Raw genomic sequence first — 14,682 nt, forward strand, 5'->3', positions numbered from 1 at the left:
AAATCTATCCCTGAGTACCTAAAGTAAAACGCTTTTTACAAACTGCTAAAACTCTCCATGAACCTCGGAACATTTTAATTATGCCATATGCAAATTTTACGGCAAGAAGACCAATTCGCAACTGATGTTGATGATGAAGTTTTCTAACACTTTGGCCTGTTGGGAATATGGTCTTATAAAACGGAATCTTAACACTTTTACGTTTTTGTTTTGTTTTTATGTACTGTGCATGATATCTCAAGCAGGTCCAAACATTTATTTGTTTAATTTCTTCAAGAGTATTCTTTTTTTCCCTCAGGTTGGCAAGTTGAGTGTTTGTGTATTTTTTTTCTTGTTTATTGGCTTTTTTGCCTCTGGTATTTGCTTTCCTACTGAGAATTTAACACTTACTCAGTATTTAATGGGCAGTCGTTGCATGGCCTTGGTGATGAGGCGTGAAGGAATAGATTCAAAAACACCGCCACAAGATTAACATGGCTTTGACAATAGCCTCTTTCAATGTTCGGGGGCTAAGAGATAACGCAAAACGAAGGGAAGTGTTCAACTGGCTTCGATTGAAAAAGTTTTCAATTTGCATGCTACAAGAAGTGCAGTGCACTGAAAACACTAACCACGCATGGTCTGCTGAGTGGGGCTATCAAACTATTTTTAGTGCGTACGAAAGTAATAAAGCTGGAGTATGCATACTTTTTAATAACAACTTTAGTTTGCAAATTGAAAGAACTTTCGTTGACCCCTCAGGGCGCTTTATAATTTGCGACATAAAGGTTTGATGCCAGACTCCTCCAAAAATCATTGTCAAATGAATTTTTACCTCCTTTTAGCAAGACACTATATCTGGATTTGTAAAAACAATCAAAGGCTACCAAAGGTAGAAGGCTTTTTCAGATATCATAAGTCGACCTATCTATTTGAACAAAAGTCTGCAGGCACCTTACAAACAAAGTGGGAATTACTGAAAACTTTAATTTAGAAACCCGCTCTTCTTTTCTTGCCTCTTTTACTTTGATAAGTCCCTAAACCAACAAATCCTTCACCACCTTTTCGCAGCAGCCTTGCAACTGACAGCCCTTAAACTTTAATGCTTTAATTTTCTTTTCAGTAGGGGTGGCAATGTATACTCTGTTACTGTAAATATGTAAATATGTCTATCTTGTAAGTAAGTTGTTTGCTTTTGTGTGTGTGTGTGGAATAAAAATAAATTAAATAAAAAATAAAATTAAATAAAAAATAATAATAAAATAAAAAAACGTTCCTAGCACGACATGATTGCATGACCACATTAAGGACGTTCGCGCTAATTGTCTGTGCGCAACTTGTAGTGCGCAGGTAACGCGACTGTAACGCATTACCTCAAGCCATACGTAAGTTCTTATGGCGACAAAAGGCCAGCAAAGTAATGGCACAGTTTTTTCCAATTCACCATGAAACGTTAAAGAGAAAGGAGCGGGAGGCTGATATAGGTCTAGAAAAGGAAGCTAATCGAATAGTGGCTGAAAGTTTTGAAAACTCGAGGAAGGTTGGTTTTAGCCAGCAACGTTGCGTAAATTTAATGGTGTTCGGTTTTTTAAATGTTTTATTACGCTACGAACTTCTTAGTTCAAAATGAATGCATGTTTTTGAAGTTGTTTTCCTTTACTTTCATGAAAATAGAGCTGAATTGTTTTGTCTTCCTCGTCCACTCGAATAGTGCGGACCTACGAGGAAACAACCAGAGATTATGTTTAACAAAAGCCACACTCCAAAGGATGAGCATAACAGCAAGGCAGAGATATGATACAAAGCACTAACCAAATAAAGATAACGCCTGCTTGAAACTTCGTTGCTATGCTCGAGAAAGTTTTTTTTTTTTTTTTTTTTACAGAAACCTTTCATCCATCGATCCTGTCTTGGGTTCCAGTCCTTCCCCGACAGGTCACGCCAAAACGTGACAAGCGAATTTCTCTAAGAGCTTCGCAACATCACATCGATTCATCGCTGAGCCCTATTTTTTGGGACATGAATCACTTACTCTTCTTACATTCTACAAAATATGATCAAATTAAAAAAATCACCATGTGAGGTTATCTTATTTTAAATTTTTCTTTCCTTGTGTCCTGAATTCCGAAAGCGGTTACAACGGGTAGCGCTTGCGAAAATGCTTGTTGAGGATTAACTCTACTGTTTACGACATTCCCACCGGCACACAATTATCTAAAAAACCCGCTCCTATATTTCTATGCACGAAAACCTTCACTCTAACATATGATTTTTCCGATTTTCAACGGATGAGTAGATGAGGCTACAACTCGTTATGATGACCCATCTATTGAAAGTCGAGGATTTTTCCCTTGCCTTTATCTCGGAAATAAAGTCATTGACCACCCAATTTTTTTTTCCTTTTTGGAATAAGCAATTTATGACCTAACTTCAGGCAAGAAATGAAAACAAAACCAACGTGGGAAGATTTTCGCGTGAGCGTCCTCAAGTGAAATCGTCTGAACATCGTTCTCGACTTCGGCTTTATGCGCAAACGTCGAATAAATGTAAACATAAACGTAAACATAAACGAAAACAAGCAGCACTGGACAACCATCTTCTTATATATGCGGTATTACTGCAGAAACGAAAGTCGATGTATATGAAAACCATATATTGAATACAGTCCCCTCTACTATTTATTGATAATTAACGTTAATAACTGCGATGATCAGCACGAAGAAATGTGAGTTTCATTAACGAATTTTGCATAAACACTCACATTCTGTTGCATCAAAAGACAACCATTTTCACAAATACAACATTATTTCGTTTTTTACGCATCGAGGAAAATATGCCTGCATCAGTCGAAACCACCGTCCACATTTCCCTGCCGTGATATTCCCGATATTGCGTTGCAATGCTTGTAGCAACACAAGTGTGTGATATCAGCCCATGGAGATAACTTGCCGTCTCGTCTCATTTCTGTCATTCATCTGGCTTTGAAATATCAGCTTTATATGTATTATGTAGCTGTAGGCGAAGAAAGATGGCGTTTTCCCCGTACCCACTCGCATGAAGCACCCCAATTTCCAATGAAATAACTGGAGCCCATTACGCGGAGCTTCCATCTGTTCGATTTTAGAAGTACTATATTTTTACGTATGAAACGTTTGTGTCTGAGAACATACATGAAGTGGTTCACATACGTCACATATATATGTAACGTAATAAATGGCTGACCATAGGTCTCTTATGATTGGTTATTGTTAAAACACCTACCAACGTTCCCCTGAGTGGTGCTTATAAAAATAGAAAGATACGGGAAAGGGTTGACTCAGAGGGTTAATATGGAAGATGGAGGCTCCGGGTAATGGACTCCTGAAAATGATTAATCAGTTCGTTTATCATTCGGACTCGATTGCCTCATTGACTGTTTTCCCACCCTCCGTACTTCTTTCCTGTTTTTCTCCTGTCCGTAGACCTCTCTTTGTTGTTTTCCTGTCCACTCTTTGAGGTTGCCCATGTTGGCTTTGGGTGGATGACATCTCGTGTCACCGTTTCATAAGACTACATGCATTCTTCAGAGTCAACAGCATGCCGCGATTTTAGAAAGACAACTTCTGTACTCTTTACTTGCGACAGCAATTCACGTTTTACCCGGCCCTTAAATTCTCTAATATGCTGTTGTTAGTCATTCTGTTTTTTTTTTCATTTATGCGAATTGGGCGAGAAAGAATCCCGCAGCAATTCGTATGGATGTAGTAAACATTTGACGTATATTAAATGAATTTTATAACTTACCCAAGAATTTAAGAAGTGCTTTCTTGATAGTCAACCTTGTACCCGGGCCCTTCTCGGCTTTAAATATGGAGGTTACCGATCAGCAGATATTCAGAGAAAGAATTAAAGCCGGGTTATCTAATATATCCCATAAGAAGTCCATGACTGGGAGTAAAAGACGCCCTTATTAAACTATATGATCGGTCTGGGAAAACCCCGTGACAGAAATATAAGGTTGTTGTTCGCTCTTAGCCTTGGGCTTCTGATCATCCATAATACAACGTGTAATACTTTAAGAAAATATCGTGTGCGTCTCTTAAGGTGGCTCAAACCAGTTTCAACACTTTGAAGAAGGGTTTAAAAAAAATTTGTGCAGGTGGCTCTGGATCCGATGTACAAAATTATTTAAGGGCCCACAGACGGATTTTTCGCGCGTTGCTAAGGAAGTGAAATGTTACTTCCGGTAACTGACGTCATGATATCATGAGCTGACAAGAAAACCCACTCACAAGCAAAAGTCACCGCACAAACTGTTGTTCCCGTCGAAGGTTTTTCCTTGCCCTTCCTCGCGCTCGTTCTCAGATCAACTGCGCATGCGTAAACGAACTGACTTCCGGTTTGAGAAAAAAGCTAAATTTCTGGCGGTTTTAAATTGAATTACTTTTTTTTTACATGGCACATTTCACCCCCAAATACAGAATATAGCTAAGCATTGATTTTTTAAAATCATCTTTTTTGAGAAAGTTATGGGTATTTCAGTGTCGTTTATTTCTTTAAAAAGAACATTTTTCAAAATAAAAAGAAAACCATGCTTGGCTGGATGCGAAAACGAATACAAATTATCAAACCATCGATTAAATACCCAAATTGCGTAGCACGGAGACAAATTTAGAGTTTTCTTTTATTGGTCACGTGACCATGGGCGTGGTATGATGACGTCATATTTAGGGTCATTGGCTTACAAAAGTTGGAAACTGACCAAAATAATGCCAAATTCTCTCAAATTACTTAACCATTACATCCTTAGCAACGCACCCCAAAAAATACGTCAGTGGGCCCTTAAGCCTTGCTCAAATTCTCATCTTGATCTTCTGATCACATTTCAGCAATTAAAAATGGGGATCACCGAGTTTGTCTTTGAGGTATGAGCAACTAAAGACAAAATAAAGAGTGTTTCAATGGGGCTTTTCTGTTGCCACGGTGACTTATTACGACACAATAATGACCGCATCTTTTTCAGCAATAAAAAGAGTTTCAAGTGGTACCAGAACATTGCTAATTACGCGATATAACGTTGTATTGCCAATCATTTTAATAAGAACGTTGCTTGAAAGCGTTGAAACTATTTTGAGCCACCTTTAACTCTAGCCTATTCTTTCGTTCAGTGCATTTACCTGTTAAGTGCTTAGTGTTTTTTGGCAAGCTATTTTTCTCATGCAGAAGAGTTCCTTTCTTCGTTCAGCACGCATTTCGATCACGTGTAGACGAACAAGGGTGTTCCTTGAAAAATGCAGGCTAATGTTACCGTTAATTGGAGGAAAAGTTAGTTTCTGTGGGCTATCTCAGCGATAAATGCAGTGACGTTATCAAAGGTAGGAGATTGGTACTCGCCCTTTCTCTGGAGTGCAGATTCTCCAACAGTGGCGAGCAAGACCATTTTCCGCAGCTCTTTCCCTGCCTTTTTGTTGGCACAAGCGACAAAAATGAGAATATTCTATTATTTTCTGTTTGTGTGTCTGTAGATGAGCAAATTCTCTTAAGTCGTAAGACCTGGCAATATGGGATGCTGTAATTCAAATGTGTTAGGTGCTGTGAAGAGCATGGGTAGGTATATAGGTACATTTCTGTTAAACGTTTGAAAGGTCGTCCATTACATAATTTACAAATCTTAGTTTCAATGAAACTGACCAAGTTTTTTGGAGATTCATTTGTAAATTTGATGGATCTTACCAATCACGGTTTCTTTTCCAAATCAGAAATATGTTATTACTGTACCTAGTAAATAGTCATCAGTAGACCAACTTGTCTTGTTATGTTAAAAATATAATGTGCTTATTAATTAGTGTGCGTCATAGAGCACTAATTGTGTAAGGAATCAATCTTTCTCAGCTGGAGTAAAAATAAACACCTGAACCCAGTCAGTCTGATTTCTTTCCCAAAACTGGTGCCGAGACCCGACTTGAAACATGCCTAAAGAACTATCACGACTGAGAGGAGTGAGAAGAGCATATAAAGGTCACGTAACGCAGGATATAAACAAGGCCGAACGTCTTATGAGCGCTGAAGATGACGAATCAGCAGAGCTAACAGCGATCTTCGAGCGTATCTCCAGAAGAGAAAACGAAATCACAGCTCTAGACTCAAGTATCGTACACTTGCTAGAATCAGAAGACGAAATAGCGAGAGATGTGGAAGAAACGCTTACGCTACAGGACAAAGTATCAGTGATCAAGACAAGGATTACAAAATACATCCAAAACAAGAATCCACCGGTAAGATCAAACCAACATGCATCGCACGCTCCATCAACCAGCAAAAAGCACGTCAATTTACCCAAAATGACACTCAAAACCTTTCACGGGGATCCTCTTGAATGGCAAACGTTCTGGGATAGTTTTAGCGCCACAATTCATGAAAACGATGAATTATCAAACATCCAGAAGATGTCTTATCTTAAGGGAATTCTAAAAGACGAAGCTGCGCGCGATTGCCGGATTGCCATTGACGTCGGACAATTACATTAAAGCAACAGAACTTCTAAAAGAACGTTTTGGGCAAAAGCAAGTTCTAATAAACGCACACATGGAATCGCTTATTAATGTCCCTTCACCAACGAATAACACAACTAACCTAAGAGAATTTTATGATACATGTGAATCCAATATACGTGGTCTAGAAGCATTAGATGTAAAGGCGGAATCCTACGGAAACCTTCTAATTCCAGTTCTATTGAAGAAAATACCGGAAGAATTAACGCGCCTCATCTTCAGAGCTAACCCATCCGCGCACATTTGTCAATCCATATGTATAGATATATATATATATATATATACATTTACACACACACACACACCTATATATATATATATATATATATATATATATATATATATATATATATAACCAAAAAATGGGTAGAAGTCCTCATCAACTTAAAAGTGCTCAATAGTTGAACTAGAGCAATAATTAATTGGTAATTAAGAGAGAGGTTACTTGGTCATTTAATCGCTACTCTGAGTTTCATGCTCCATACGGAGCAATCTTCAGGCAACTGCCAGAAAAAACGGTTACAATCAAAGATATTTGAAAATACAGAACAATAGAGAATAGATGCTAAGTTTGTTACGTGACGTGTCACACAGGATCTTCATCATTAACTAAGTGAAAACATTTTTCAAGAGAAATTTCCTAGCATGTCTACAACCCGATACAAGCTCATTTCTCCTGTTGAGAGTTGACATTTCTGGCCTGCGTAATATGAAAAATTTCTCCCACAGACACAAGTTGCATCTCTTAGTTACATTCGAATAAGACCTAGCTTGTTTCACTTTCCGCCATCTAATGTCATATGCAATGTTCCGATCTTTTAAGCTCCATATGTACTTACTAAGCTCGGTAGCATGTTTGTACCGCTCATTACGAAATGAACATGTATGGTTTCTGTATCTTAATTTAAAAGCAGTGTCGCAAAGTCCGATGTAGGTTTCCTTTGTGGTGTTAGTGGTGACTTCAGCCTGGTAGATGACATTTTCCGCGTTGCAGTTTCCATCCATAGGGCACGAGTTGGGTTTCCGGCAATTACAGTTTTTCTTTTCATTATTGGTGCGCGTCGATTTGTTGAGTTCAGCTTTGTTATTACGTTAAAGTCACCTGGACGAGGAACACTAATAAGTAAGTCAGTCTTTCGATCTCAAGGCGCTCTTTTGAAAAAATACTCGATAGGGAACTGTAAGAGTAGAAGCCAGTGAGAAAGTCCAGTAATTTGTTGTCTCTGAGTTTCTGCCATTTAAGCAGAACGTAAAGGAAGCAGGAACTAATCCCTGCCCATCATGCAGTGCCTAATCTCAAATAGATTTTCTTAACTGCCATCTTACACAAAACCAGCCCTTGCTCCCCCTGCGAGCAGAGCCTCTCTAAAACTCACCAGAGGGCGAGCAAGAGAGGCTCTTCAGAAATCGTGTCAATTCTTTTAAGTAGCCGCAGGCCAAGTTTCTCGGCTAGTCAATCCGGTCAAACCAGTTTAGGCAGCGCACGCATCGTATTTTTGACACGACAAAGGTCAAAATTCGGACTTCAGTACCAAAATCAATATGGCGTCTAGGAGTGCAATAGATACTTGGCCTGGGTTTGAGACTGTCTTCAAGCAACGGCTTGCATATACTCAATGAAGACTTTACACGATTTCAGCAAAGTCCTTTCTTTTTCGTCGATTTTAAGAAAGGCTCTGCTAGCAGGATGCCCTTGCTGAGAAATCTTTAAAAATCCTCGCCTTATTTTGTACAGAAAAGGGAAATCTTTGATAGATGTACTCGTTAGAGCAAAACTCTGAGGGTCTTTCAATTTCCTATCTTGACGAATAGGAGTGGTGTTTGGCCATGTCATGCGAAGAGACAAGTGATGACTGATGTCTTATGACACCGAAAGTGTTTACAGACGGAAGTCAGTTCTGCCGCTAACCGGTTTCATCCGAGACTGCCGAGACTAGGAGTTAAAGGATTTGCACATAAATGAATTTGTGTGATACATTAAAACGATCATTTATAAACAGCATAACTTGACCCTACTTAAGTCAATCCTTTAGTTGTTGATTTAAGGAAAACGTGAGACATTTAACGGCTGATATTGGCATGCTCGTTTGACCAGAGTGACAGTTGACGGTATAATTATCACTTTTTAGACGGTTGACGGTTAAATGTTTGGCCATTTGACGGTTGGCAGTTAACCCCGTTGACGCCCTCTTGTTTTGGTTACCTCCGCATTTTGTCCTATTCACTGACTCGCTGACTTTGTTTTTTATTTTTAAAGACCTTCGTCGTTGAATGCACATTAGATCGCCGATGATACCTCTTCGGACAGAAGTGTTGAAGAGTAAAACCACAACTGGGCTGAAAACGCAATTGAGGTGAGGAAAAAACAATCGCCAGAACCGAAAGCTACATGGAATCCGTCTAAAAGTAAACTTTGCCAGAAAATATATCACCCAGCAGGCAAAGTAAACAAACGTAAAGACAAACATCATTTTAATGATGCTAAGGACAGCAGTGCCTCGAGCTCTTCTACGGCGAACAGCTGTGGCATTTTCTTGACCTGGCGCCCTAGCTCGAAGAATTACCACAACTATTGTGTACGAGCAAAATATTGCTACCCAGGGAACAGCGTAGAAGATAACCAGAAGGCAAACATAGTAGACTTCTCGCGAATTTTCATTACTGAAAACGTTACTTAAAATTGAACTGCAAATTTGTCTGCCTTTGTAAATCTTGGTACGTAAGGCAACAAGGTATGGAAGTCGGGCAATGATTGACAAAGCCCATGTCAGAAAGACACCGATCTTTGCAGCTTTGGCGGAGGAGAGAGTTTTCATTGGAAAAACGACGGCACAAAATGTATCTAAACTGGAAACAAGAAGATTCAGGATGGACGCAAGAATCGCAACCCCGTGAACGAAAGGAACCATCTTGCAGAGAACAAAACCCAAAGTCCCATCGACGAACCAAGTCGTTCCGAACAGGAACATGGGAATCAACCGTGGCATGTATACAGTTGTTATTACAAGGTTGGCTGCTGCCATGTTCACCACCAAGTAGGTAATAGTTTTGCGAGTTCTTCCATGCTTGAGAATTGCTTTCATTATCAAAACGTTGCCAGCCAGCGATACCAGTATGAGGGCGCTGTAAGCGAAAACTCGCCCAAGCTTTACCCCGACAGGGTCATCCAAGAAACAAGTTGATCCTTCTTGGCTTTTGTTTCTTGCATAAATTGAACTATTGCTTGCAGAGAAGTTCATTGTCTAAAGAAAGTCAGGAACGAGACGGTCTGTTAGTAAGAAACAAATGTCATCGTTGGTGAAATGATATGCGGTATCAGCCTTACACAAGGCTGTCCTGATTCATGAAGCTCGTCCCCAGGGTGTGTTCGGCTGTCAACAGTCGAGAGGACTCTCGGGGCGAGCGTGCCACTCGGGACCTCTACCATTTTAAGGAAATTTGTTTTCGCAAAATTTGTGTTTTTTTTCACTTCTTATCATGATTTCTTTGCTTGAGTTCAAAGTCAGTTTTTTCGGCTCACCCTTTAAGTTTCAAATGATCTTAGAATTGCAAAATGTTCTACTGAATTTTCCATTCAATCATACACCGATAAGAGCTCACGAGGGACTGATTCAGACAGCTGGCCTGTCTGTCGTTACAAAATTAAACAATATATACAACTGGGCGGTCAACCATCCAAGTGGTAATATTGACTAACAGGACTTAATTTTACTCGAGTACCTAGCACAGCAAATTCGTGAGTATTTACATATTCAAAAAGGTCGTGTTGTGTTCGGCTCGCCCAATGGAATAACACTGGTTCCCGTTTGTTCACCTATCGGAAGTCACACCTTGTCAAACGGGGCTATTATCTGGGTGGGTAACCGTGCTGTACGTCTGGAGAAGTTAGACTGGTGTAGTGGTTACCCTCTGCAATTGAGTGTGGGTCAAATTTCACTCGCTCTCGACCTGAGTCGAGGGTTTTCTGTCCAGGAATTTTGGTTTTTACCCTTATTAATAATCGACTTTCAGCTCCTGGGTGATATTAACATTGTACGGGAACTAGTGTCCTGTCAAATTTATCACCTTCGTTGGTGAGAATAAACATTTGTGCGATGGTAGCTATTTTCATTCCATCTAGATAGCATTGTTCCACGTTGGCAAACCCATGAGTGGGATTGTAAGAGCGATGTCAAAATAATTATTTCAACATTAGAGAGTCCCTTTTGCCTCGATCACAACCTGCCAGTTTGGCTATTGCCGGTTTTCAATGTCAACGTGCAGAATCAAAGACCTAAAAGAAAAGGTTCAGGTCTGTGCAATGTTTCGTGCGGGAGATATTCGAAGAAATGTTTTTACACAAATTTATAAGGCTTTTGATCGGAGACGCCATGTTTGTGTCCCTCTGAGGGGCACAAATATGGCGGCCGGAAGCCCACAAAAACACTGTCATCGAGTTTTGCTATAAAAGAGCTTGTAGTCGTCTTTTGAGGGCTCATAAAGATCTATGTAACTACTTATTCTTACACAAGGACTGTTCAGATTTTAAAATATCAGCGGATTTAACCTACGTGAGAACATTCTTGGCCTCATTTAACATCGTGTCAAGCAAAAGCTTAGAAATTCAACCTTGCTTTATCACAAAACGAAAACCCTATCAAGCTGAAAATTAGTGAAAAGATAAGTCTTCAACTAATCTAATAAATAACTAAACTAAAATTTCAAAAGGATTGATAATTACTTATTTTTTTTAATTTTTATAACGTCATGTGAAAACCAAGAATTTCAGGTTGTCGTTTTTCCGACAACGACAACAATCCAGAAGGGAAGAGCACTTACTAGAATGTCACATGCTGCTTGTGCATCTCACTTTTTTTTTTTTTTCATTTATTTAACCTGGTGTTTGGTAACATCGCCGTTCCGTTGCTGTCTTTGTTGTTAACAAAAGGTCTCTATTTAATAACGTCCCAGAGTCGATGAAAGGGATCGAATTTCAATGTGAGACTGGGTGTTCGATTTGTACACGTTTTACCCTTCAGAGTTCATAAGAGTAAGACAGGCTGGTTCGCACTTACAGTAATTGTAAGGCATGAAAAGTGAGCTAATAGCCTAAAATTCTAATTGATTTTCGGGGCATTGTATTATTTGACTTACTGTTTGTCTTCTGCCGCGAGTGTAGTAAACTCGTATAATGAATTATCATTAAAAGTCTCCTCCCGTTCAGCAGAGTTCCATCAACACCTCCTTACATGATGTAATTTAGTTCAAAACGGTTAAAAAAATGGTTACTCTTTTATGTAGCGATAGTAGATTTTGGTAATGTCTTGCCGTTTTAAAGGATAAAGCAGGTAATTTTAACGAACCCTTGAGTTTGCGACGAAAAGAATTATTATAGAGGATCGAAAAGCCATATTTTCAATGGCATTACAAAGGCAAATTTGTCACATCAGCACGGCGCATAGCAGTAAACTTTAAGAATAAGACCACGAAAGTCTTTTTTTCAAGTGAAAGCTCTTTCTTTTTTACATTGACACCTACCTTCCGTTGGCTTAATTCTTTTGTACGAATTAATTTCTTTCGATAGAGGATCGAAAAGCCATATTTTCAATGGCATTACAAAGGCAAATTTGTCATATCAGCACGGCGCATAGCAGTAAACTTTAAGAAAAAGACCACGAAAGTCTTTTTTTCAAGTGAAAGCCTTTTTTTTTTTTTACATCGGAACCCACCTAGCGTTGGCTTAATTCTTTTGTACGAATTAATTTCTTTCGATAGAAAATCGAATAGCCATATTTTCAATGGCATTACAAAGGCAAATTTGTCATATTAGCATGGCGCATAGCAGTAAACTTTAACGATAAGACCACGAAAGTCTTTTTTTCAAGTGAAAGTTTTTTTTTTTTTTACATTAACACCCACCTAGCGTTGGCTTAATTCTTTTGTACGAATTAATTTCTTTCGATAGAGGATCGAAAAGCCATATTTTCAATAGCATTACAAAGGCAAATTTGTCATATTAGCACGGCGCATAGCAGTAAACTTTAACGATAAGACCACGAAAGTCTTTCTTTCAAGTAAAAGTTTTTTTTTTTTTTTACATTGACACCCACCTAGCGTTGGCTTAATTCTTTTGTACGAATTAATTTCTTTCGATAGAGGATCGAAAAGCCATATTTTCAATGGCATGACAAAGGCAAATTTGTCATATCAGCACGGCGCATAGCAGTAAACTTTAAGAATAAGACCACGAAAGTCTTTTTTTCAAGTGAAAGCTCTTTCTTTTTTTACATTGACACCCACCTAGCGTTGGCTTTATTCTTTTGTACGAATTAATTTCTTTCGATAGAGGATCGAAAAGCCATATTTTCAATGGCATTACAAAGGCAAATTTGTCATATTAGCACGGCGCATAGCAGTAAACTTTAAGAATAAGACCTCGAAAGTCTTTTTTTCAAGTGAAAGCTCTTTTTTTTACATTGACACCCACCTTGCGTTGGCTTAATTCTTTTGTACGAATTCTGACGAATCTATGACAATTGCTTGGAACCTCTCTTGCACTTAAAAATTTTAGTCCTCCTGTTTCGTCCGTTGATCGTGAGCGATGGTAAAGAGTGAAAAGTGAAAACCAAACGCAGGGACATCAAGTGAAACTGACCAAATTGGGTAAATGAGTGCAATGAGCTCCTGCCACAAGCAATCATAACATGTCAATCATCAATGCAAATAAATGTCAATGCCTTTGTATATGCTGTGGAAGTCTTCTTTCTTTTTTTTTTTTTGCAACAGTAATTGGTTTCTACCCAAATTCATAATATTTACCTGTTTTCATCATTGAGCGGCTAATAATTCCTGCGTAATTTGCTCACAATATTTTTTATCTTCAATATAAGCCTGCCCTTTAAAGAGAAACTGCGCCAGGCAGACAGTTTTTATACTGAGTGCCAGATATTAAAGAAATATTTTATAAAGAATCTTTGGAAATGATTTCGTTGTCACGAAAGTCATTGACCTTGAAATTAAAACACCTGCTCTGTCTCAAACAAGAAATTCATTTGAAGCCTTTAAGTTAGGAACACAACACGCAAAGCGAGATTCATAATGAAGTGTTAAAAATTTTTCTCTTTGCGTAACTATAAAGAATAAAGAAATAGCAAGAATTTGTTCAAAACCTTCAAAATGAGCAAATTTGCGGCAACGTTCGAACCGATCAATAGCTTGGTAACCAGTTAAAAAATGATAATTGGAGGCTGGATGTGGGCATTGGATGCTCATGTTGAATCAGATAGATTTGAAATGAATTTTTCGTCCTCTCTACCACTTGCAGAGTTGTTCTGTGAAAGCAGATTGTTCTGATGTCGCTTTGTCGCTCATTTCCAGCCCACCTGTTGCCTATTTGGCTAGAGACAAATATCGGTTTTTCGCTATGATACAAATGTTCCCTAAACGCGCTTTAATGTTTTTTTCTTCCTGTAATATTATTTAAATTGTATCGATAGTCAAATGGTGACGAGTGAAACTGGAGAATAAAAAGGCTCGGGAAATTATTTGATTTTGGACAAAACGCGCGTGAAATTATTCCCTAATTTAACTATTAATGCCATAGGTGGTAAAAATACGCTCATAAGACGCGCTAAAATTATTTTGAGTTTATTAAAGCCGCGATGAAATAAACGTAAAATGTTTTTGGTGACCAAACACGGTCAAAAAAGTTCTGTGACCAAGCATTTTGTCGTATGGCCACCTTGTTTGATGCTGTTTAGTCGTGTTTGGAAAATTTGAAATCCATAAAACATCCGATCAAACAGCATCAGACGTGTTTGATGTGCGGTGTGTGGTTTGTTTGACAGGTTTCATCAAACATGTTTGGCTCGCGCATGCATATTACGATGCAGATTTTGGTCATACGCAACCAAGATGCCCGACATCCTTTCCGAAATCAGCTGTTGAAAGCGTGTTTGATGACTTGTTTGATAGAGTTTGGCTACGTCATCAAACAAGGGGGAAGTTTGACATTTTACGTTTGACCGGGCTTAACGAGTCGATAGCCTTTTGATTGAATACATGGCCTAGCCTTTTTGGTGACAAAGTTAAAGTTAAAGTGCCTGTATTGCTAAATATACATGTGACTTGTATTGCGCAAGCTAATTAAGGCTGCAACTTTCGAACATTCCGCAATTTGTATAATGTGATGACG

At 38.7% G+C, this 14,682-nt stretch overlaps 2 protein-coding genes across 2 annotated transcripts; one reads left to right on the plus strand and one right to left on the minus strand.

Moving 5' to 3' along the window:
• Positions 1–5,927: 5,927 nt before the first annotated feature.
• LOC138053507 (uncharacterized) lies at positions 5,928–6,485 on the plus strand. Its single transcript, XM_068900136.1, has one exon. It carries the CDS (start codon positions 5,928–5,930, stop codon positions 6,483–6,485), a length of 558 nt encoding a protein of 185 aa, XP_068756237.1.
• A 481-nt stretch (positions 6,486–6,966) lies between these two features.
• Positions 6,967–13,097, minus strand: LOC138050403 (substance-P receptor-like). The gene is made up of 2 exons (XM_068896734.1): positions 12,976–13,097; positions 6,967–9,751 (listed from the first exon to the last, which is right to left on the minus strand). Exon 2 carries the CDS (start codon positions 9,746–9,748, stop codon positions 8,531–8,533), a length of 1,218 nt encoding a protein of 405 aa, XP_068752835.1. The 5' UTR covers positions 9,749–9,751; positions 12,976–13,097; the 3' UTR covers positions 6,967–8,530.
• Positions 13,098–14,682: the final 1,585 nt, after the last annotated feature.

The sequence above is a fragment of the Montipora capricornis genome, chromosome 6 (genome assembly GCF_036669925.1).
Source record: "Montipora capricornis isolate CH-2021 chromosome 6, ASM3666992v2, whole genome shotgun sequence".
Lineage (NCBI taxonomy): Eukaryota > Metazoa > Cnidaria > Anthozoa > Scleractinia > Acroporidae > Montipora > Montipora capricornis.

What these genes read in the sequence shown, in the direction of transcription:
- LOC138053507 (XM_068900136.1), top strand. Translation starts at nt 5,928, where the DNA reads ATGCCTAAAGAACTATCACGACTGAGAGGAGTGAGAAGAGCATATAAA.
- LOC138050403 (XM_068896734.1), bottom strand. Translation starts at nt 9,748, where the DNA reads ATGAACTTCTCTGCAAGCAATAGTTCAATTTATGCAAGAAACAAAAGC.